At 26.7% G+C, this 22,072-nt stretch overlaps 6 protein-coding genes and 1 non-coding gene across 7 annotated transcripts; 3 read left to right on the top strand and 4 right to left on the bottom strand.

Moving 5' to 3' along the window:
- The first annotated feature begins 60 nt into the window (after positions 1-60).
- On the top strand, positions 61-1,671 carry LOC129608659 (probable tRNA N6-adenosine threonylcarbamoyltransferase, mitochondrial). The gene is made up of 3 exons (XM_055520316.1): positions 61-832; positions 908-1,298; positions 1,359-1,671. The coding sequence occupies exons 1-3, from the start codon at positions 207-209 to the stop codon at positions 1,572-1,574; spliced, it is 1,233 nt and encodes a 410-aa protein (XP_055376291.1). The 5' UTR covers positions 61-206; the 3' UTR covers positions 1,575-1,671.
- LOC129608661 (thioredoxin domain-containing protein 17-like) lies at positions 1,616-2,167 on the bottom strand. Its single transcript, XM_055520317.1, has 2 exons — positions 1,958-2,167; positions 1,616-1,902 (listed from the first exon to the last, which is right to left on the bottom strand). The coding sequence occupies exons 1-2, from the start codon at positions 2,094-2,096 to the stop codon at positions 1,664-1,666; spliced, it is 378 nt and encodes a 125-aa protein (XP_055376292.1). The 5' UTR covers positions 2,097-2,167; the 3' UTR covers positions 1,616-1,663.
- Positions 2,168-2,741: 574 nt separating this feature from the next.
- On the top strand, positions 2,742-4,613 carry LOC129608651 (beta-1,3-glucan-binding protein 2-like). The gene is made up of 4 exons (XM_055520306.1): positions 2,742-2,981; positions 3,080-3,757; positions 3,838-4,262; positions 4,318-4,613. Exons 1-4 carry the CDS (start codon positions 2,837-2,839, stop codon positions 4,504-4,506), a joined length of 1,437 nt encoding a protein of 478 aa, XP_055376281.1. The 5' UTR covers positions 2,742-2,836; the 3' UTR covers positions 4,507-4,613.
- LOC129608652 (probable 39S ribosomal protein L49, mitochondrial) lies at positions 4,582-5,261 on the bottom strand. The gene has a single exon (XM_055520307.1). The coding sequence runs from the start codon at positions 5,167-5,169 to the stop codon at positions 4,627-4,629; it is 543 nt and encodes a 180-aa protein (XP_055376282.1). The 5' UTR covers positions 5,170-5,261; the 3' UTR covers positions 4,582-4,626.
- Positions 5,262-6,595: 1,334 nt separating this feature from the next.
- Positions 6,596-10,347, top strand: LOC129608626 (cilia- and flagella-associated protein 52). The gene is made up of 10 exons (XM_055520261.1): positions 6,596-6,807; positions 6,873-7,082; positions 7,301-7,404; positions 8,142-8,569; positions 8,621-9,023; positions 9,098-9,314; positions 9,376-9,493; positions 9,554-9,670; positions 9,729-9,872; positions 10,072-10,347. Exons 1-10 carry the CDS (start codon positions 6,596-6,598, stop codon positions 10,345-10,347), a joined length of 2,229 nt encoding a protein of 742 aa, XP_055376236.1.
- A 531-nt stretch (positions 10,348-10,878) lies between these two features.
- On the bottom strand, positions 10,879-11,068 carry LOC129608697 (U2 spliceosomal RNA). Its single transcript, XR_008696902.1, has one exon. It is a non-coding gene; the product is annotated as a U2 spliceosomal RNA (small nuclear RNA).
- A 5,087-nt stretch (positions 11,069-16,155) lies between these two features.
- Positions 16,156-20,432, bottom strand: LOC129608594 (G protein alpha i subunit). Its single transcript, XM_055520214.1, has 6 exons — positions 20,137-20,432; positions 17,442-17,626; positions 17,081-17,367; positions 16,895-16,989; positions 16,646-16,834; positions 16,156-16,587 (listed from the first exon to the last, which is right to left on the bottom strand). The coding sequence occupies exons 1-6, from the start codon at positions 20,255-20,257 to the stop codon at positions 16,397-16,399; spliced, it is 1,068 nt and encodes a 355-aa protein (XP_055376189.1). The 5' UTR covers positions 20,258-20,432; the 3' UTR covers positions 16,156-16,396.
- Between the last annotated feature and the right edge of the window lie 1,640 nt (positions 20,433-22,072).

Below are 22,072 nucleotides of genomic sequence, written 5' to 3'. Positions count from 1 at the left end.
TTTTTTAATGCCAAGATTTGACGTATTGCAATTTGCAATGTTTACAAACATATAAAAATACTTCAGTTTTTTGGTTTGTTTTGAATTTGTGATTTTGTTGCAGGTGATTATAAACTATTAATGGTACCTACATATGTTCATAAATTAAAAACTTTAAACATTACTTAATTTGAAAAAAGAACCTAAATCATCCGAAATTCGAGATAATGGATAAGGTTAAGGTGTTGCGTTCCATTAATAATTGTCGCATCCAAAATTTTAAAAATTATGGAATGAATTTTACAAAAGAAAAAAAGATAACAATTTTAGGTATAGAAACATCATGTGATGATACTGGAGTAGCGATTGTTGACTCGTCTAGGAAAATTATCTCTGAAAGCTTATATTCTCAACAAAATCTTCATTTGAAATATGGAGGAATTATTCCTCCCAGAGCTCAAGATCTTCATAGAGAAAATATTGAAAAAGCTGTAAGAGATTGTCTTGCGATAGACGTTTCAATAGAAGATTTAGATGCAATAGCAGTTACCAATTGTCCTGGCTTACCACTTAGTTTGATAGTTGGACTTAGATATGCTAAGTACTTATGTAGGTTACACAACAAACCTTTGATCCCGATACACCACATGGAAGCGCATGCGTTATGTGCAAGAATTCACAATCCTGATATCCAGTTTCCGTTTTTATGTCTTTTGATAAGTGGTGGACACTGCCAATTGGTTGTCGTAAAAGACGCCTTTGACTTTTTATTTTTAGGAGAAACATTAGATGATGCACCCGGTGAAGCTTTTGATAAAATTGCGAGAAGATTAAGACTAAGAAATTTGCCAAAGTACCAACAAAATAATTTCTTTTTTAAATTGTTCAGACTTATTTTAATACATGCTTTTCATTTGGTTTTTTAAAGATACGAATGGATGAATGGAGGCGCCGCTATTGAATTAGCAGCAAAGGAAGCTACAAATTCTGATCGTTTCAAATTTCCTTTGCCTTTAGCCAGAAAAAAGGATTGCAATTTCAGTTTTGCTGGTTTAAAGAACACTGCAGTCAGGATAATTAAACAAATCGAGCAGGAATATGAAGTAAAACCAGACGAAGTTATACCATACTATAGAGATTTTTGTGCAGCATTCTTAAAAGCTTGCACAAGACACTTGTCATATAGAACACAAAGAGCAATTGAATTTTGTGAGAAAAGGAACATATTTCCCAATTCTAAATACTTAGTAATATCTGGTGGTGTAGCTTGTAATGATTTTATATTTGACAGCATATCAAAAATGGCTTTAAGTTACAAGGTATGTACATATTTAAGTTTCTATTCCTTTTTGCCGAAATTGAACTTTAAATATCGTCAGTTTAAAACTGTTCGCCCCACAAAAGCATTGTGTAGGGATAATGGTGCCATGATAGCTTGGTGTGGTATAGAGAAAATTCTAGAGAATCCCGATCTTTTAAAATCCTTAAATTTAGACGAAGTGGATATTATTGGTAAATGTAAATTAGGCAAAGATATATCAGAAGACCTAGAAAATGAACAAATATCATGTAAATGGGTAAAGGTTGCAAGATAACATTTGTAATTGAGATTTTTTAAGTAAGGACGTTATTGAAATAAAGTTTCTAATTTATTTATATTATAAAAAAGTGAGTTACTTTATTTTTAGTCTTCTTCATCCGAAAAAAACATTTGCAACAAATCTTTTTTTGCACACTGATCACCTTCTAAGCGTTGTGGTTTTTTCCATCGAATTAACGTTGGAATTACCATTAATTTAATGTCCTTATCTAATCTAAATGGATTTGACATATCTTTCCAGTATGCCCGATCGCCAACGTCTACACTTATCAAAGTGCAATTATTTTGATATTTTTCAAATGCCTCTTCAACATGTGGTAGAGCTAAAAAATTTTATATTTAAAAATGTAATTTTTGTAATTATTATGATATAGGAACCTTCTACACAATCAGGACACCAACTAACTCCAGATTCGTTTTTCGAACCAGTAAAATAAAAATTTACATTACCAGATTTAATGTTATCAGCATAATTTCTAAATTCATTGTATCCACTTAATTTTTCAATATTTTCCATCTTTATAACAACTTCAAGGAATTTAAACTAAAACTAGAAAATTCAATTTTAACAAAATTGTACGTTTTTGTTTTTATCAGTTCCAAAAAGAAATGTCAAAATACACCCATTTCTTTTTATACTGCTTTAACATTTGATTGTGTTAAGTTCACATGCTTTTATGTCATTTCAAAAATGAACTAAATCGAGTTCATTGAAGTAGAAATATCAAACGGTACCCAAGTTTGGACTGTTATTATTGCTCCACTTAATTTCATTTGTAAATCCATGTTTGCATATATTTATAACAGTTCTTTATGCACTTTTAAGAAATTGAAAAATTTCGGAAAGAGGAATCTTTAAGTTAAACATTTAAATTTGTTTCTTTTATAAATAAAGCACATATACATATGTATATGAAGATGAAAGTACAAAATATGAAAAATTAAACGTTTTTAAACTAAAAATTTTTAATAAATTTGTACATTTTAATATATGTATGTTGGTATATATATGTGCATATGTATATGTAGGTTCAAAACTAATGATCCATATTTCATTATAATTATTATTAAAAACTTTTAAGCTGTTATGTATAAATGAATATGTATGTGTGTTTTTATGCATATAAATTTTTATTTTTATTATTTTTGTAAATGGGCAGATAAGAAACCGAGCTTATAAAAAGAATGAAAAAATTTTCTTTTTGAAAGGAAGATTTATATTGATAAAATTTTGATACTCACATAAGAATACTCAATATGTTCAAAATAATAATTATAAAATGCATTTTGCTTGTAATTTTTTTCATTTCCTTAACATTTGGCCAAAATCCAGATTTATGGGATAAACCAACAATTCGATATTTAAAAAAAGGAAGAATAGGCTTAGAAGTATCTATACCAAGTAAGTTTTAAAATTGATGATTAATTAATTGAGTTTTAGTCCTATAGAAGCATTTTTATATTTTGATATTGAAAAAAATTAACGTAAAAAATTTCCAGATAAATTAGGTTTAAAATTTTTTGCATTTCATGGTGCAATCAACCGTTTTATTAAACCAAACGAATTTGGAGATTTTTATGGCGAGGTAACGGAACCGGATGCCAAAAATAATATTTGGACTTATTCAAACAAAGATGTTACTTTTAATGAAAATGATGTTCTGTATTATTGGTATCATTATCAAATAAATAGTATACAACAGGACTCATTAGCCGAACAAATTGCAGCAGATAAAATTGATATACCAAAAGGTCCTTGTAAGAAATCACATACTTTAATAAGTGGAAAAGCTGTAAGTTGTAGTGGAGAAATAATATTTGAAGAAACATTCGAAAATTTAAATTGGAACCAATGGAAACGTGAAATTAGAATTCCAGCTGAAGATTCAGCCTTTATTTCCTACCAAGATCGTGCGGAAAACGTATTTATAAAAGATAACAATTTAAATATTTTGCTTACAACACCATATAGTGAAAGCGAGATAAGAGATATAAATAATACGATAGCATTTGCTAAATGTACTGCACCTAGAGATAGTGATCAATGTGATCGCAAAAATAGCTTTTGGCAAATTTATCCCCCCGTCGTGTCAGCAAAACTATTGAGTTCATTTTCTTTTTTGTATGGAAAAATTGAAATTAGAGCTAAAATGCCTATCGGTGATTGGATAATACCACGTAAGTAACTTGGAGTCCATTATTACAAAAAAAAAATGTTATAAAAAAAAATTAAAGAAAGTTATATGTATATTTTTTAGAGCTTCTTCTTGAACCTAAAAATTATGAATATTCAAATAAAGATTCTCTAGAATATTCTTCTGGGCAATTAAGAGTAGGATTCATTCGTGGTAATAGGCAAATACTGGACCTAAAAAGCCAAGCAACAAACTTGGACGGGAGAACCCTATACGGTGGTGCTATTTTAGAGCCTCGAAAATTTGGTAGACATTTCTTGAAAACTAAAATGCAAGAAAAGCACTATGGAGAAGATTTTCATATTTATGCTCTAGTATGGACTGAAAACAATATTGAGTTGTATGTTGATGATATTAAGTATGGAACAATAGAAAAAGGATTATGGCATAAAATACAAGGCAAGCCTAGTATTTTAAGTAATATAAAAGATGGAAGAGTTAACTATTGGTCATCAGCAGGAAATTTAATGGCCCCTTTTGACAAAGAAGTAAGTATATGTTGCGGAAAAATTTCATATTGTAATCTATTTTTGCTTTGTTTAGTTTGTTATTTCTCTGGGAGTATCAGTCGGGGGTATGGGGGACTTCCCTGATGATATTAAAAAGCCATGGACTAATAATGATATAAAGGCTGAAATAATGTTTTATAAAGACAAGAAAAATTGGAAAAAATCATGGGATGACAACAAACCTGCTTTAATAGTAGATTATGTACGAGTATATTCAGTTTAATTTTGTTCCTTACAATTGAGTGAAGAATTCAGATTTATGTGCATCAAATTTTAGTTTTTTAAAAAAAGTTGGAAATCATTTAACAAAGCATTTTTATTTAAAAATCTTTTTTACTGGTACTCAAAATCCTTTCGATATTAAAAAACTTCTAACTAAATTCACATGGTCACCATAAATTGTTATTTGTCCACATAATTCATTTACGCGTGTCGCACAAATTTTCCCAATATTGGATTCAACGTGTTGCCTTATATCTTTTTCGAATAGCCAAATATCACCTTCAATTTTTCTAATTAGAGTAAGACGACGTTGACCACGATAAGCCGTTTTTAAGTACACTGGGATCATATAATTTCTGGTTCGATTAATAAAATACTTTACATTCGAAGGGTTTGCAGTTGCAGGTGTCCAACCAGATGGGTATTCCGCCTTTGAAGTTGGTTTAGGCACTACAGGTTGTTTCAACAACATATTTACATATTTCCATTCGGGTGGGTTTTTTAAAATTTCTACTTCAGGATATTCATTTATATCTCGAACATTGTTAGATGATCGAAAACTAGAACATCTTTTAAGGATTTCATTCAACTTCAGCTGATTAGCACCCAAGTCTTTTGGTAAACTTTTATTAACTATTAAATTGACTGTTCTTAATATGTTCATTTTATTTGAGAAAAAATAAAACAAGCCAAAAAATTAACTTCTTTCTAAATAAAATTAAAATAACCTAAATAAGGTTATTGATAAAGACTTTATGTTTATTTATATGTATTTTGTTTTGCTTTTAGAATCAGTGTTGCCTTAGTTTAGCGTTCGAGACATTTCGACTCTACATTATTGACAATTCTTAAGTGCTCAGTTTTTAATTGAAACATATAAATTTTATATACACACACTTCTTCAATTATTTAATGAAATCTATAAAAAAAAACGCTTTTCAATTATTATTCAACACATTAATTGCACTACCCATATTAAACAAATCGTTTCATATTTTGTCATATATTTTTACGGTAATGTGCCCAATATGACTCGGTGCCAACAGCGCTGCCCCTCGTTTGTTAATTATTACTCAATGCCTAGTGGCGGATATATAAGACTTCAGAGTAAAAGAAAAATAATTATTTATAAAACTTAACTAACCCTCGAAACTGTAGGTTATCAATTTTACTTTCAGTTTTTAATTATAGTTTTCTAATCAGTTAAATAGCTGTAAGGTATTTGCAAAACAAATAAAAAATAATAGAGTATATTGTACAAACAACATAACCATTTATTTATTAACTATTAAAAATTGTATTTGAAATACAAAAACTTCAATTACTACACAACTGCTTGAATCAAAAAACTTGAATTCGCCGTTGTTGATGCTATATGTGCGATTTTTGACATTTCTTCTTTTACTAGTTTATCAGGGTTTTTAAAATCAAAACCAAAAATGGCTTATGTGCAATAATAGCAAAATGGTACAAAAATCACGTAACGTTTCTATAATGAAATAAATACATATGTATTATATTTTTCGTTTATAAATAAATAAGGTTTTCTATCTTTTTTCAATAAAAAAAATTGAATATAAATATCTCCAAACTATAGTTTTTCATATACGCCACTTAATTTCTCAAAGGGCGATCTGATATTTACAAATACCTAGAAAGAGAATCTTAAATTACTGCGTAAAATTAAAAACGTAAAAGTAAACACGTTACATATGTATATATGATTTCCATTTGCATTTTCCACCTAAGGTGTGAATGCTACAACTTTTGTTGTTGGTAAATAATGGTAAGCAAGGTTTGTATATATGTTTGAATGCACATATTGTATACGGTTAATCTTACAGAGCTCAAACAAAATTATTGATTCAACTAAATTTGTTTTAGCAACCGAGAATTATTCTTACATACTGAGTTTCAGTTTATAATTTTTATGTCATTTCCATTTTGAAATTATTTCAAATAACACAGAATTTTTATTTTTCTACATAAATGGTATGTTGTATTTAATAGTTTATGTTAAATTTTTTATCCAATAAAAATGATACGCATATTTTAAAATAGAGTAGTTATACAAAATTTATTAAACCAAAATGTCAAACGAAGATGAAATTAAAATATTATCACCAAGAGCAATTATTGGATTTGATGGATCTGTTAAATTCGGCTTAAAAGCACATCCAAATGGAAAAAATATTATTTACCCTCTGGGGAGTAAAATAAGCATATCAGAATTAGGAAGCTATAAGCAAGAGTTTTTAGTTGGTCATTCAAATGCTATATCAACATTGGATATATCACCATCGTAAGTAAACGTTTACATAAGACAATTTAAGAATTAATTATAATGAAAAGCAATATCTATTATAGAGGGAAATATATAGCGTCTGGAGAATCTGGTCAGTTGGGTTTTCGCGCTTTTGTTATTATATGGGATTTTGAAAAACGAAAAGAAATGGCGCGACACGATTTACATAAAGGTAAAGTTCAAGGCATCATATTTACAGCTGAAGATAAATACATTGTAAGTATCGGTGGCCAAGATGATGGAACGGTCGTTGTTTATGAGTTGAAAACAATGTGAGTACAAAATTTAAATGAACCTACATACATGTGTACATACATAGATCTTTATAAGATTTAGATCATGTACCTATGTTTATATGCAGATGCATATGCTATACGTACATATGTAGCTAAATACATATGTGTACATTTGTAAATTAAAATTTTAGAATATATGTAAATGGTTTAAAGGATTTTAAAATTTTTTTAATACATGCGTACTTTTTTTCAAGGAAACCAATATGTCGTTCACCTGCTTCGCAAAGTGTTGCGGGATCACCTTCAACTGTTATTCGATTGCACAAAAAGAGTACGATATTCTTAACAGCTGGTAATGGTAAGTACTATTAGAGAAAATTTAACTTATTGTATGAATATAAAATTACAGATGTACTTATGCATCATACTTACAGGTGTACCTAATTCTTTTGCCTTCAAAGGGATCTAGAAACCGATAGATCCGTTGTAATTTTGTTTACATATTTAGAATTTTTTTTGTATGAGGTATTGAATTTTATAACTTATTATTATAAGTATAAAATTTAGGCAATGATTGTAAACATTATCTTTTTATTTGATTAATTACTTATCATACTTGTATAAACCGATATTGGAAGCATATTGTAAATTCGCCACCTCGATCGTACCGCTAAGAAATAATGTTCTGAGATATAGACGCAAGTATATGTTTTCATTGGTTTTGATCTGAGTCGATTTAGCCATATCTGTGTCCGTCTGTCCTATTGTCACCAAATTTTCGCAAATTATTATTGTGCAATGAAAAATGATCATTTAAATTGTCAGCTAATAGAATAATTTGTCTATGATAACACATACTAAATAATTATACTATGTAATTATAAAAGTAATACCTAGGTATGTAGACTACCAATTGTATATTTATTCATACAAACATATTACATACATATGTGACTTTTAAAATATACATAGGTACATATGTATGTATGTATGGCATGTATTAATTTCTAATTTTGTAAGGCCAAAATATAATATGCACGTTATGTACATATTATTGATTATGTATATGACTATGTATATGACTTTATTTTTTAGTTCATTTTAGAATGTGGACTATAAAGCCTGATGAAAGGAAGTTATCGGTAACAAACGTATCTGTTGGAAAAATCAGACGAAATTACGTCGCAATGAAAGTTGATAAAAATGACGAAAACTTATATGTATCGACAATGACCGGTGATATAATAAAAGTTAAAATAAATTGCTCTGATTCTACCAATGCATCAAGTAAAAGTGAGGTACCAGTTTTAATTGGAGCGTATGCTGTTCACAATCAAAACAAACCTAAATATAAGGACTGTGAAAAATACTTCAATGGGGTACGAGATATTTTCATCGTCAAAAGTGATAATCCGACAACACTATTGATTGGCGCTGGAGATGGTACTGTTGAATTAGTAGAAGAGAGAAAAAATGTGTGCTTTAAAGATTATAAAGAACCAACGTGGCCAAATTTAAAAAGTGTAAGTTTTTAAAAAATTTATTGAAGATTTTTGTATGACATTTACTTTTAGCTTTATAAAAATACAGTCAGTTCTCCAATCTCATCCATAACGCCGATAGGACACGAAAAATTTTTAATTGGGACAGAAGAAAGTGAAGTGTATATGTTAAATTTAAAAACTTTTGAATTTAAATTGCTATTAACTTCCCATAAATCCCAAATTTATGATATTCAGTTTCCAAAAGGATTTTCACAAGTTTTCGCTACGTCTGGTTACGAATCAATACGAATATGGTCAACGGCCAGATTACAAGAATTATTGCGAATTATTGTTTTTAATTTTACATGTGCTGCAATTAAATTTACTACTGATGGACACAGCATCTTATCTGCTTGGAATGATGGAGTATTGCGTGCGTTTACTCCTATTACAGGAAAATTGATTTGGGCTATACCTAACGCACATAACAAAGGTGAGGTGTGAATTTTTTTTTTCTTTTTTTCAGTTTCAATACAATTATAAATTCCTTATTAATGGAAAACTAAGGGTGCACTGCAATAACTATTTCACAAAATGGTCGAATAATGATAAGTGGTGGCGTAGAAGGACAGGTTAGGGTTTGGAAAATTGAACCATTTAGACAAAGTCTAATAGGTGTTTTAAAAGAACATTCAGCTCCAATATCCACAGTAGATTTTAATAAATTTGATACAGAAGTTGTCTCAGCTTCCCAAGATGGTTCATGCGTAATATGGGATATTAAGTAAACAAAAACTATTCATGAAATTTTCGATGAACAAATCCTAAATTAATATGTTTTTTAGTCGAATGACCAGAAAGCATGTATTTTATGCTAATACTCAATTTTTGAGTGCATTATATTTTCCAACTGCCGTTCAAATTTTGACTAGTGGTACGGATCATAGAATATGTTATTGGGAGGTAATATTATATATTGTTACTCGATGGTATATAATTTAGATTTTTATTCATCTGTGTTAGGTTTATGATGCCAGTCTGGCTAGAGAAGTAGAAGGATCCTCAACTTCTATTAACTGTCTATCTTTAAATACCAGTGGCGAATATTTTGTTGCAGGCTCTACAGATTCTATTGTCAAGGTATTAATTTTATAAGCATTGAATTTTCAAAGTAGCGATTAATTTATTTACGTTTAAGCTGTGGGATTATCAAAAGGGAATTCCATTGTGTCAAGGAAATGGTCACGCAACAGCAGTAATTGCTATAAGTTACAGCCCTTGTGGAAAATTTTTTATTTCAGGCGATATGTCTGGGACTATAGTTGTCTGGAACATTCCGAAAGTAAGCAGCAAATTGAAATTTTTGAATTTCTTTGAGTTAATAATATTGCATTAGTACCGTTTGAAAAAATTCATATTTACCATTAATTACCAACTTTACTTAAAATAAAAATGTACTAATTAAAGTCAAAAACCGTACTAATCAACTATGGGGTTTAAGATTGATCATAATGTTCTAAAATCTTATGTAATTGTTGTAGGATTTCTGGCCAAAATATATTGATCCTCTTAATGTATCATCTGCTGACGAAACACTTTCTCGCAGAAGTAGCAGCAAAGCATCTATAGATATAAAAAGACCACTAGGAAGTGGAAAAAAAGAGCGTATAGAAGAGTTAGAATCTTCAAGGTCCAAAAAAGATATTCGTCGTGCTGAATGTCCTCCTGTAGACAAAAAAGCGCAGCCAGATGTAAATGAAAATTGTAATTGTATTGCGAGAGATGCTCCAATGCCACTATGCAAGGTTGCACGTTGAATCGCCGTTTATAACAAATTTGGAGACCCCAGATACTGGTATAGGCATTAATATTTATATACATACATACATACATGTAAAAGTTAAATACATATTTTAATAAAAACTTATTTTTTTTCCATTGATTAATATGTTGTGTTCTTGTGTATTCTTTCCCATGAGGAATAAATCCTTAAACATTCGTTTGAACTTTTGTTGAAGTCAATTTTCCACTCGGTAAAAAAAAATTATCCTAAATTAAAATTATTATAAACTAAGTCTCTTTGTTTGATTAAACATTAAACTCAATAATTAAAATATTCAAATACGTAGGTAGTAATAATTAGTCAGTCCTAATTCCGCCATTTAGCAAGATTTAAGAATTTTTGTATACGGCTAACTCAAAACAATTAATATGTATTAAAAAGTATACAAATATACAAGCGCGTATTTCTGTGATTACAAGTTACAAATATATATATATATATACGTGCAAGTTGAATAATGTACATACAACACTTGAACTTCAGACTATATGTTAAATTTGCATTAATTATTTGGGCCGATCCTGGCTGTACTGCAATACCAGGCCAACCCGTGACAGAGGTGGAGCAAGCCCCTAGCACTCCGTCTATTTCCAAAAATCAGGTTAACATTTGTGACTTCTTTGAAGTCTATCAGATGTTAAGCTGATAAGAACAGATACTACACTTTGATCTTAGCCATAAGGCCGAGAAGCGATAACTAAAATCACCATTAACAATTCTCTTATACAATTTACTTCTACTACTATCTGTGAGTTTTAAAGTTTAATGAAAAAATTTACTTTGTATCTTTTCGTATTTCTTTCGTACATGCATACAGTAGCAGAATACATACATACATTAATTTATTAATCGCAGAGTTGTTGTCAGTGTTCCCACTCAATAAAAACAAAATGTATCCAATTTCAAGAAAAAAATGTATCCAAAATGTATCCAGCCTCCTAAAGTAGAATTATTATACTAAATCGCCTTATTTTATACCAATAAACTCATAAATAATATTAATTTGCTTTATTGAACAATGTAAGTTTCGTTATTTATAGTAAATTCTTTTAGAAATCACACGCAATTTCTATTACATTTTAAAATTTAAGGTCAGAAAATATATGTTCTGTAGCTGTTGAACTATGCGGTAAAAACTATTCAGCACGAAAACGGGCAAATTTTATTTAGTCAGCAAATAACATTTTTTGGAAGATAATGCACTTAAAAGTTACAACACTTTAAAAGTTTTCTAACATTTATTTAGTGTTCGAGAAAGAAATGTATCCATATTTCAGCAAAATTTTAAAATGTAGCCAATTTCGACATTTTAGCAGATTTGAGTATCTTTGTATCCAAGCTAAATTTTAAAGCAAAAATGTATCCAAATGGATACAATTGTATCCAAGTGGGAACGCTGGTTGTTGTTATTGGTTTTGAATGCCACTTAATTATGTTTACATATAGGTGTGTAGTTTCGTTTTGCTGGCACATTTGAAAAAAAAAAATTAATGCAAGTATTGGCGTGGTTTGTATTTTGCAATTGCATATAAAAAATAAAGTTAAGATTCTTAACTTAAGAATATTATCAGAGTGGAATTGCGGATATACAATACATACATACATATATGAGTATATTAGGTAAATAATTTTATTGTGTACATAATATGTATCTACATAATATGTAAATTAGTAAGGCATATTTTGAAAAGTTCATAGTACGTACGTCGGATACATTGCATACGGATGCATGTGGGGGTATACTTATGTACATGCATACATACAAATTAGTAAGAAAATTATGAATTTTCCTACGTAACCAAATTATATTAGTACAATGTATATATATGTAAACTACTTTAAATAACTATCTTCACTATATTCACATGTGAGATGCATGTAAATATTAAGATTTGCACGATTAATTATGCATCATATTAAAAATATCAGAGTTAACACTTTTTTTTGTCATAAAGATGGCATTCGTTCATATTGCTTGAAAATTATTTCTTTGTCAATAATATTTTTAGAGTAGAAAAAAGAAATAGGAAAAAAGTGGCGATCAATTTTTACCTTGCACATATGTCAGAAATTTTTCTTTGTTGATGTGGTTTTTCTTTTTATTTATTATTATTATTTTTATTATTATATAATTTTTTGATTTTCAAACTTAGTAGAGAATGAAAAGAGGATTCACAATTGAGGAATGTGAAACCTTTATACGGCAAGATGTCAAAACGCCACAATTTAACATTTCTTATTTCATTATTTGTAGCTAGTTAGTATGAAATTCTCTATCTGTGATTTATAAAGCAAAACAAAAATTTTGTGACAAAATCTGTACTAAAAAATAAAGAATGAAAAGCTTCAAATCAATCGTGTATCGTGAAGAATCAAAAACCATTTGCACTGCAAATGTTATATACAATGACACATGTGGTTTAGATTGTATTATAAATGCATACATAATAATATAATGTACAATAAATTGTATACATTAATGTAGTTTTTAAAAACAAATTTTTTATATGTGGTTTCTTTGCTATAACTAGATTATTTGATATTTCATTTCAATGTTAGAAATGAAAATGTTTATGAATTAAAAGATAAACAATATGTATTTCCAACAAGTGAACTTGCTTTACCTTCAATAAGCGGTACTTAAAGAAACTCTTAAAACATTTTAGAAATGGCAAATTAAAAATAGTATTTTTGTTTTATATTCAATGGAATATTATGAGGAAGGAATCGCAATAAAAGATATTTCGAAAAACGAATTGTAACAGATGAGTAACAATCTTTGCTAATTAGCGCCTGAAATGAGTATGCTCTGTTAATTAGTTATTGGCTACACATGAACAGTAGATAATATGAAAAAGTTTCTGCTCGGGAAAATAAAAACAATTGGTTGAATTATATCTTGAATATATCCATTTTCTATATATTATTATCCTTATTATGGTCGGCTAGTCGAATTGACTTTTTTTCAGGTTTTCATTCAACAGATCCAAAATGTTGCTACTACAAGACATCAAAAAATCTACCGAAAATAATAAGGTTAACATTACACATATGCATGTACATTGTTTTTGTTTTTTGCAAAAACAATTGAATTTTCCTATACCTTTAGCAATGTCGGGGTCGTTCTCCATTGATTTAATTAAATGCTCAAATTGTTTTTGGTTCGTTTTTTCCACGCTTAAATTAATTCTAAACAATATTTTTTACAGTAATTTGTGGAACTTTACGAACTTACTTTACAGATAGTTTAGGTTTTTCCATTATATCACTATAAATGCTATAATATTAAATAAAAAAAGCACTTATGTATTACTCACGAATTCGCCAATCATAATATCAAAAATTTTATTCCCCATAAATTTCGTTTTGAAGAGACTGAATATTTTACTTTTCCATATTTGTAACATACTCAAGTAATTATTCAATATCCAACATTTTTTTAATATGCTCTAATTTATAACATTTTTGAATACAAATAGAGTAGTTTAAAAATTGCTTTAGAACTTTAGGTATAACTGCCATTTTCGAACATGCTATTTTTGTAGATTTTGCAGTTTGAATTTATTGAACATGGTTTGTATTAAGTTATATATAGTTTACAGTTTATTTCTATAAATCAACACAAAAAGATTCTAAAATACAAATTTTGAAGACATTTTAATTTTATACATGAATTTTTATTTTGTTTCTTTTATTTTTTTAGTAACAATTATTAAAATTACTTTTATACATTTATTAATTATATTTTTCACATTTTAAAATAATTTACCCATAATTTTTTTCTCTATATATATATTATATTATATTATATATTATTAAAATACATTTATAATATGCATTATACAATATGTGAGTATAATCATAACTACGTATATCTTAATGTAAAAATATATATTTGTTACATAATACATCAAAAAGTAATTGAATGTATTCACATTTTTTTTTAAAATACATAAAAATATTTTGTATATTTAAACAATTTTTTAAAATTTTATCAAAATTTTTTTAACGTAATTAAAATTACTATGATATCATTTTTGTGGTCGGCATATAGTTTGTTTTATTTATAAACATATAATCGTTATATAATTTATGTATTAGTTAAATTCTATAAAATATATAAGTCATTAGTTAAGTAATGCAATAGTGATAAATAAATGACATGAATGATTAAATTCTGGAAATAAATCGTTATTTCTTAAATAACATTAAAATATAAATGTTTAATATAAATTTTTTTATTGTATGAATCTTATTAATAAAGCAATTTCTTAAACTTTTAAAATTCAAATTATTTATTTATATATCAAATTGCGTTAAAAAAAGTTCACTAATAGTTTAGATATAATTTCTATTTTATTTAATGAATATTGTAAAATGTGACTTCCGAATTTGGCGAAGATTTGTATATTTATTGGCGAAAATCTTTATATTTATAAGTCTTAAATTTTATTTTTTAGTTAGATTTAAAATCTTTAGTCGATAAAATAATTTATCACATGCACTGATTATAAGTAGACGTTTATTGTTTTTTTTTTTATATAAAAATTATAATGTATTATTTTTAAAAAATAGAAAACTTTTGTTTTAGTTTTTCAATATTTTTATCTTTTATGTCGGTGGCTTATTTATTCATTTTCAAATTTGCATTACTTTACCTTTAATAAATTAATACTTGCTCTTTTTTGTTAAAAAATTTATTTCTAAATGCAATATTCTAAATCTTTTATAAAAAAAATATTTAATAATATTTATAATATGTATATAAAATATGTATTTTAAATTCAGTGCAAAAATTGGAATGAATTGAATGTTAATTTTTGCGTTAACCTAAATGTATCAAAAGTGGATTTTCAACTTTAATTATTGTTTTTCAAGTGCTAACTTCATAAATTAATTATTGTTTATTTAAGTATAAAAAAAAAAAAACAAAGTTATTCTAATATTATATGAAAAAAGAAATTTTATGAAGTTTTCGAACTCTCTGATTGGTTTTTGTTTGTCATGTAAAAATTTTTTGTATATACATATGTATAAAATACTATTTCAAATTATTTCGCACATTTTTTTTGGCAAAGTAACTAACTATTTTAAATTTGATAATTCCATTTCTAAAATTAAAAATTAGCAAATTTCTTGTTTCAACAAGCTTAAAAATGAAATTTTGAGATGCAAAAGTTGCGAGCTTTCAGCAAGTTTTTAATACCTTATACATATGCAAAAATTGCGATATTAAAAAAAAATAAATGATTTATGAAAGAGTCCTAGTTTCACCATGACAAATATTCTGTACGTTATGCATTTTTTCTAATATGTAACTTCACTATTTTTAGTAAACTTCATTTTTTTTATTAAAAATTTAGTTTTAGTAATTTAACTAAGTTTTAATACAAAACATTTGAGTATAAGTAATTTTGTGCGTATTAAAAAACTTAATGAAAGTTTTTTTTATTAAATACAACCAATATAAAGAATATATTTTGTGGGAAAGACTAACATCATAATTTCAACAATACACATTTATTTTCTTAATATAAGAATAAAGCTCAGTTTAAATTTGTTTTCTTTAAAGAACGACCAATAAACGTGACGCAAGTTTTTGGAAAGTTATGAACATAAAGTAATAACTTCAAAATTTTATAAAAGAAAAATTAATTTTTAAAATTAGTGAAACAATTAAAAATTATGTAACTAACAATATTCGGACATCAATATATTTCACTATTTTTATATTCTATTTAAACATATCATTTAATTACGAATTTTATTATTTATCATTGCAAATATTGATGACTCGAGTATATTGCTGTCTAGTAGTTTTAATAAAAAAAAAAATTTAGCTCAAAAATTAATTTTTTGTTGTTTGAAACAAATGTTAAATATTACTTAGACAGTAAATTAATATTTTTTCCACATAAATAAAATATTTTAATATTTGCTTTCATTGTTTTAGTTTGTTCGTTTTTTTTAATATAAAAGTTGTGTGCAATTTAATTCAAATACGATTTGTAAATAATTTCCATTTAAAGTAATGCACAATCTTTAAGATTTTGCTTAATAATAACATCTGTGACGGCATCAAATACAAATTGAATATTTGAGGTATCTGTGGCACATGTCAGATGCGTATATATTTCTTTTTGGTCTTTTTTCTTATTTAAGTTTTCAAATTTCATACGTATATATTGAGCTGCATCTTCGTAGGTATTTGGACCTAAAATAGGTTTTATTTATTAAAACTTAAGTATTTCCTTTTTTTATTTGAAATATACCTGCATATTCTGGAAAGCATATAGTTAGGGGAGATCTTTGAATTTTTTCAGCAAAAAGATCTTTCTTATTTAAAAATAAAATTATTGATGTTTCCACAAACCATTTCGAGTTACAAATAGAATCAAACAATTTCATCGATTCAATCATACGATTCATTTCCTCATCTTCCGCTAATACTAAATCATACCCTAAATGAAATAACCCAAATTATGTAAAGCTTCAATTATAAGAGTTTTTTGGAAGCAAACCTGATAAAGCAACGCAAAAAATTATTGCGGTAACTCCTTCAAAACAATGAATCCATTTTTTTCTTTCTGATCTTTGACCTCCAACATCAAACATTCTAAAATTTTAAATTCAATAAAATCGGTGACTTTCAAATATATGTATGTAAGTAGTTTGAAAAATAATGCAAATTTAGGATTGTAACTTACTTAAATTGTAAACCTTTAAAGCTAAAATGTGTTTCAACAATTCCAGTTGTTTTGACACGCGTTCGCAATACATCTTGCTGTGTTGGAATATAGGTTGGATGTGATATTCTATCTAACGAATTTAAATAATAGGCAGCTGAATCATTTAATTGATATTCTCGCGATCTTGCAAAACATTGTTGTACACCTGGGTCCGCCCACAATTTCTTCATTAATTGTACCAATTCAGGCATTAAAACTCCTTCTTCAGCTGCTGAGGCATATGTAAAAAATTGTCGAGCAATGTCCTATTGAAATAAGTAATTAAATTTTTTCCTTATTTTCATATAATCTTTTCAAAATTAAAATAAAACAATTTTACTGTTTTAGAAGGATCTGCAAAGTCGATTCTTAATTGTCCCATTGCACGAATAATTGCCATTAAACTTTGTATTGTATTGCTATATACAACTGGACGATATTGTTCACATTCTTCTTGAGAATACCCAGTCTCATGAATAATTTTCATTTGCTTAACTATTGTTGATTTGCCAGACTCACCAGCACCTGCGTCATTTAAAATTTTTTGTATTGATTTTAAAATTATCAGAAATTGCTATTACAAAAAATTACTATAGTAATATAATATAACTTTAAACAAATTGAGTTAAAATATTAAGAGAATTGCCAATGAAATGAATAATTTATTAAAATTTAAACATTTCGTTCATTATTTTATGAACAACCTAACAAACAAAAACAATGAAATTGAGAGATCTACATACATTTATGTGAGTGTAATTAAATTACAATGACTAATTTTGTACTGAATATAAATACTAAATTTATTGTTTTTCTACGTATGTTTTTGTGAGTCATGTATTAAAGACTACAATTATTCTACAATTACTTTTATTTTATTCTTACTACGAAGTTTTTCTCAATGAAAATAAACTTTTATTCAATTAAATTTTATTTGAAATAATTTAAATGAAGTATTTTATATATATGTACTCATATTTTAATATATTCCAATTGAATGGTACATAGGTATATGCCCCAATATAGTTCTCAAAATTGTTCTGTAAAAGTTATTTGCATATTTTCTTCTTTTAATTTAAAATATTTTGAATAATTCTCAAATAATCGAAAAATAAAGAAAAGTGTGGTTCCAAACCTTGCATCGGATCCTAATTGTGAAGAATTGTGAGTCAATAAATAAGTGACGATTTTTTGTAACATTTGTAATGATCTTTTGCAATGTAATACTGCAAAGTGTGCAGGTAAGTTTTTTTCTACCTGTTCATAGTATTAATGGTGTTATCTATTTATTGAAAAATGTTAGATAAGATTCAGTACCTAAATATAACTAATAGGTCTGATAACTAACAAACTTTGTTTACTTATTGTAGAATAATATTACATGCCGGACTATATGAGACTATTACATTACGAAACCTTTCTTTATAATAAGAAAATTAGTTTTTGAAACGATAAGTAAATTACTCTACCAAAATTTCTACTTGTTTCAAGTTACGAAACTTACTTAGTCTTAATTTTTATATAAGCTATTGATGTACATGTTATGTTATATTTAATATGTCCATTTAAATGGTGTTTCAAAAAATTCATACCTACCCACATTTTATGAATCTATCTATCTTTTTTAAGACATGCATAGAAAAGATTGTCTATAATAATGTTATCAATGAACTTTAAATATTTATTTCAAAATAAAAAAAAAATTATTGTAGAAATCTAAACGTTTTTGCAACTTCTAGGCCTATTTTTCATACCTAAACATTAAAAAAAAAAATTATCATAAACAAAAAATATACTTAATTGCAATAATGAAATAACCCTACCAATGATCCCCTTCCCCTTTAATATGTGTAGACATATATATGTACATGAAAATAATATAAATATACAGGTACACAATCAAATTGTTTTCTAATAAAAAAAATATGTCAATTAAAGCTTTCATTACCATTTATAAATGAAAAAAGTAAAAAAGAAGTAAAATTATTTTTTACCGATACTTATTTAATATTTTCTTTGGTAAGTCATTTCCAGTTAATTTCTCTAGAGATGAAAGACAATGGAAATATTTTCCTGAATCATATTTTTTTATAAAAAAATATTTTCTCATGTTTGATTTTTATTCACATTATTTTTATATACCTACATCTATATTTAATATTTATTACTTTTAAGTGAAAAATTTTATTCATTTTCACTAATTTTGAAGTGATTCAATGTAGGTACATATGTGCATAGTTTGTTTGGGTTTGCTACCAATAATGAAAATTCAAAGGTACATACAGGTAAATAGGTATAGCTAGTATATTTTATTTAATTTATTAATCAACACTCAACAGTCTTATCAACATATATTATAGTAATATGTATGTGTATTATGTAGGTACAAAACCAATATACATATAATTATGCTATTGACTTGGTTCGAAAAAAGTTTAGCATTTAGCATATTAATTCAAAAAATAATTTTAAATAATAAATTGCATCTAAAAAATAAATCACTTGAACTATCTTTGGGTTCATAATTTTATATGTAACACTAATTTGATAAGTACAATCTGGATTATTTATATTAGAATTTTGATTCGCTTAAAAAGGTAGGTCGGTACAGCCATGTTTCTATAAAGATGCCTGCATACGAGTCTACATATCTATCATTTCAATATAATTTTAATTAGAATTTACTGATTAAGTATTTCTTTTTCTTCAGTTCTTAGAATTATATTTGCAGTCTTTTTGTTTTTAGTGCTATTACATGTTTCGTTTTTTAAATTAATCAATTCACATTTTAAAAAATGTATTGCCTAAAGAAGCAACAGATGCTTCTAATTTAACGAAATTTCTCTTTTTGTAAAAAAAAAAGACTGCAATATAGTGGCAACTCTATTGATGTTCTCATGTTTTCCCAGAAACCACAACTCTTTTTTATATTAAAATGAATTTCAAAAGTATCTGAATATATGCATTTACATTAATTTTGGTTTATAACTTTAAAAAACATTGTATTTTGTCATTTTAAGATATATGAAACGCACCCAATAAAAGTAGTTTCACCATTTTTGTAAACTTTTCTCCATCTGTACGTAATGCCCTGTCGATTTCTTTTGATCGCTCTATAGCTTCCTTATCTCTTGCTGTACTCACGGCACAACCCATTTTAATTTTCCGATATACTTTTTGAATACTTAAAACACTATACTATTCAATAATAAATAAATGATGATAAATTGGGTTTGATTTATTGAATAAATAGTTTTTAAATAAATAATTAGTTATAAAAACATCAAAATTAATTAAATATAAATTCGTTACAACGTGAATCATTCACGACTCGCGGCAGCATCGAATAAACTAAAAGAAATTTAGAAGAAAATAGAAAACTACAATACAACAAGTATATCATGGAGACTTTTTTTTATTTACTAGAGATTGTCTACAAAAGTCATATTATATATTATTGTGAATTTTATTTGTCAGAAATAGTGTTGCCTATAAACAAATAACGAATTTTTACAGTTTATATATATAAGCATTATTTTATGCTTTATGTCTAAAATATATTTTCTCGACAAAATTTATGTCAAAAGAAAACTAATTCTTATTTAAAAAAAATTAACCAATCGGAAAAAACTGTTAAAAACTTTATAAATATGTGATAAACGTCAAATTTCAAAGTACTTGTCAAGAACAAACAAATATTTTTTGGTTACACCAAAAACCGAAAATTTTGATTTTGGATTATAAAAGTTTGAAACTTAGAAAAATCATTTGTGAATCCATTTTGTTAATTTTATTTTTAATTGAAAAGTTTTGAAAAAAAAGTTATTGTTGATGAAAATTTTTTTTTCAAAAACAAAACCTTCTGACATAACCAAGAAGCATATCTTATGATTCAACAGCTGTAAGATTTTAAAAGTTTCTAAAAAGCTAAATTTTACTTTACAAAAATTTAAACATTGAGAAAAAGAAAACGTCATCATTTTCTCTCATTTTTGTGTAAAAAGTATTATCCCAGACTGCATGCAAAAACTTTCGTATAACAGACTGACGTAATATTCGTAGAATCCTAAAAATAAAATGCAAATTACAGAAATACACCAGAAAATCTACAAATTATTCTAAATATAAAAAAAAACCAGATTCAGCAAATTTTAACAAATTTATAGAAAATCTGATGATAATTGAATAGTTCTCTGTATTTAGCCGATTAATCTGATGCCAGACTTCGATTATGTCAGATTTGGATCGGATTAAATTTAAATTTAAGATTCAGTCTGATATGTAACCGGCAGCTAAGAATAGTATGCGAAAAGACTTTAAAAAAATGCAAAACAATACATTGTATTGATTGTGAATAGTATCATAACTAAAATAAAGTAAGATATATGTATTCATTTTCATTCGAGTAAACTTTTACACCAGCCGTTTTTACTACGAGGTAAAGTGAGAAAGTAAGTAACATTTATTTTATACGTCATATAAATCAATTTTCAAGTTAAATTACAGCCGCGAATTTAGCCACCGACAGTGGAATAGTCTAAATTTTCATTTTAACGTTGGCGATAATGAAATTGTTTTTGTCATCGTCTATTTCCTTGTGTGTTTGACATTATATGCGAAGTAATTTATTTTGCTGAGCCGCTGTAGTTCTGAATTTTTCAGTTCAGCTATTGTTTAAATTAAAGTTATATATGGTAGTATGCGGTTGCAAATTGAAATGATCAGAATGTTTTTATATATAATATTTCTACAATATATAGCAATGAACATACATGTTCATTTTGCTAAAGAGTTGTTTTTTTGCTTTAAATTTTCCAATTTTCGGCTTACTAATTGTATTGTAATGCATACAAACACAAATTAATGTACGTAGAAAGTGCTGTACAAATTATTTTTAGGCTCTTGTATTTTTATATAGCACATACGTATATTTATGTTTGTATATATATATATATATATATGTACATAAAA

This window comes from Condylostylus longicornis, unplaced genomic scaffold (assembly GCF_029603195.1).
Source record: "Condylostylus longicornis isolate FDR11 unplaced genomic scaffold, ASM2960319v2 ptg000033l, whole genome shotgun sequence".
Taxonomy (NCBI): domain Eukaryota; kingdom Metazoa; phylum Arthropoda; class Insecta; order Diptera; family Dolichopodidae; genus Condylostylus; species Condylostylus longicornis.
Note: the sequence above shows the minus strand (reverse complement) of the source record. Positions and strands in the feature narration are given on the sequence as shown.

Coding starts and splice junctions, on each gene's coding strand:
- LOC129608659 (XM_055520316.1), top strand. CDS start 207: ATGGATAAGGTTAAGGTGTTGCGTTCCATTAATAATTGTCGCATCCAA. Junction 833..907: donor AGACTAAGAAATTTGCCAAA/GTACCAACAAAA, acceptor GGTTTTTTAAAG/ATACGAATGGATGAATGGAG. Junction 1,299..1,358: donor AAATGGCTTTAAGTTACAAG/GTATGTACATAT, acceptor AAATATCGTCAG/TTTAAAACTGTTCGCCCCAC.
- LOC129608661 (XM_055520317.1), bottom strand. CDS start 2,096: ATGGAAAATATTGAAAAATTAAGTGGATACAATGAATTTAGAAATTAT. Junction 1,903..1,957: donor GTGTCCTGATTGTGTAGAAG/GTTCCTATATCA, acceptor AAAATTTTTTAG/CTCTACCACATGTTGAAGAG.
- LOC129608651 (XM_055520306.1), top strand. CDS start 2,837: ATGTTCAAAATAATAATTATAAAATGCATTTTGCTTGTAATTTTTTTC. Junction 2,982..3,079: donor CTTAGAAGTATCTATACCAA/GTAAGTTTTAAA, acceptor AAAAATTTCCAG/ATAAATTAGGTTTAAAATTT. Junction 4,263..4,317: donor TGGCCCCTTTTGACAAAGAA/GTAAGTATATGT, acceptor TGCTTTGTTTAG/TTTGTTATTTCTCTGGGAGT.
- LOC129608652 (XM_055520307.1), bottom strand. CDS start 5,169: ATGAACATATTAAGAACAGTCAATTTAATAGTTAATAAAAGTTTACCA.
- LOC129608626 (XM_055520261.1), top strand. CDS start 6,596: ATGTCAAACGAAGATGAAATTAAAATATTATCACCAAGAGCAATTATT. Junction 8,570..8,620: donor CGTGGCCAAATTTAAAAAGT/GTAAGTTTTTAA, acceptor ATTTACTTTTAG/CTTTATAAAAATACAGTCAG. Junction 9,873..10,071: donor TTGTCTGGAACATTCCGAAA/GTAAGCAGCAAA, acceptor TAATTGTTGTAG/GATTTCTGGCCAAAATATAT.
- LOC129608594 (XM_055520214.1), bottom strand. CDS start 20,257: ATGGGTTGTGCCGTGAGTACAGCAAGAGATAAGGAAGCTATAGAGCGA. Junction 16,990..17,080: donor TTTAAAGGTTTACAATTTAA/GTAAGTTACAAT, acceptor TTAAAATTTTAG/AATGTTTGATGTTGGAGGTC. Junction 16,835..16,894: donor TTTTTGCGTTGCTTTATCAG/GTTTGCTTCCAA, acceptor TATTTCATTTAG/GGTATGATTTAGTATTAGCG.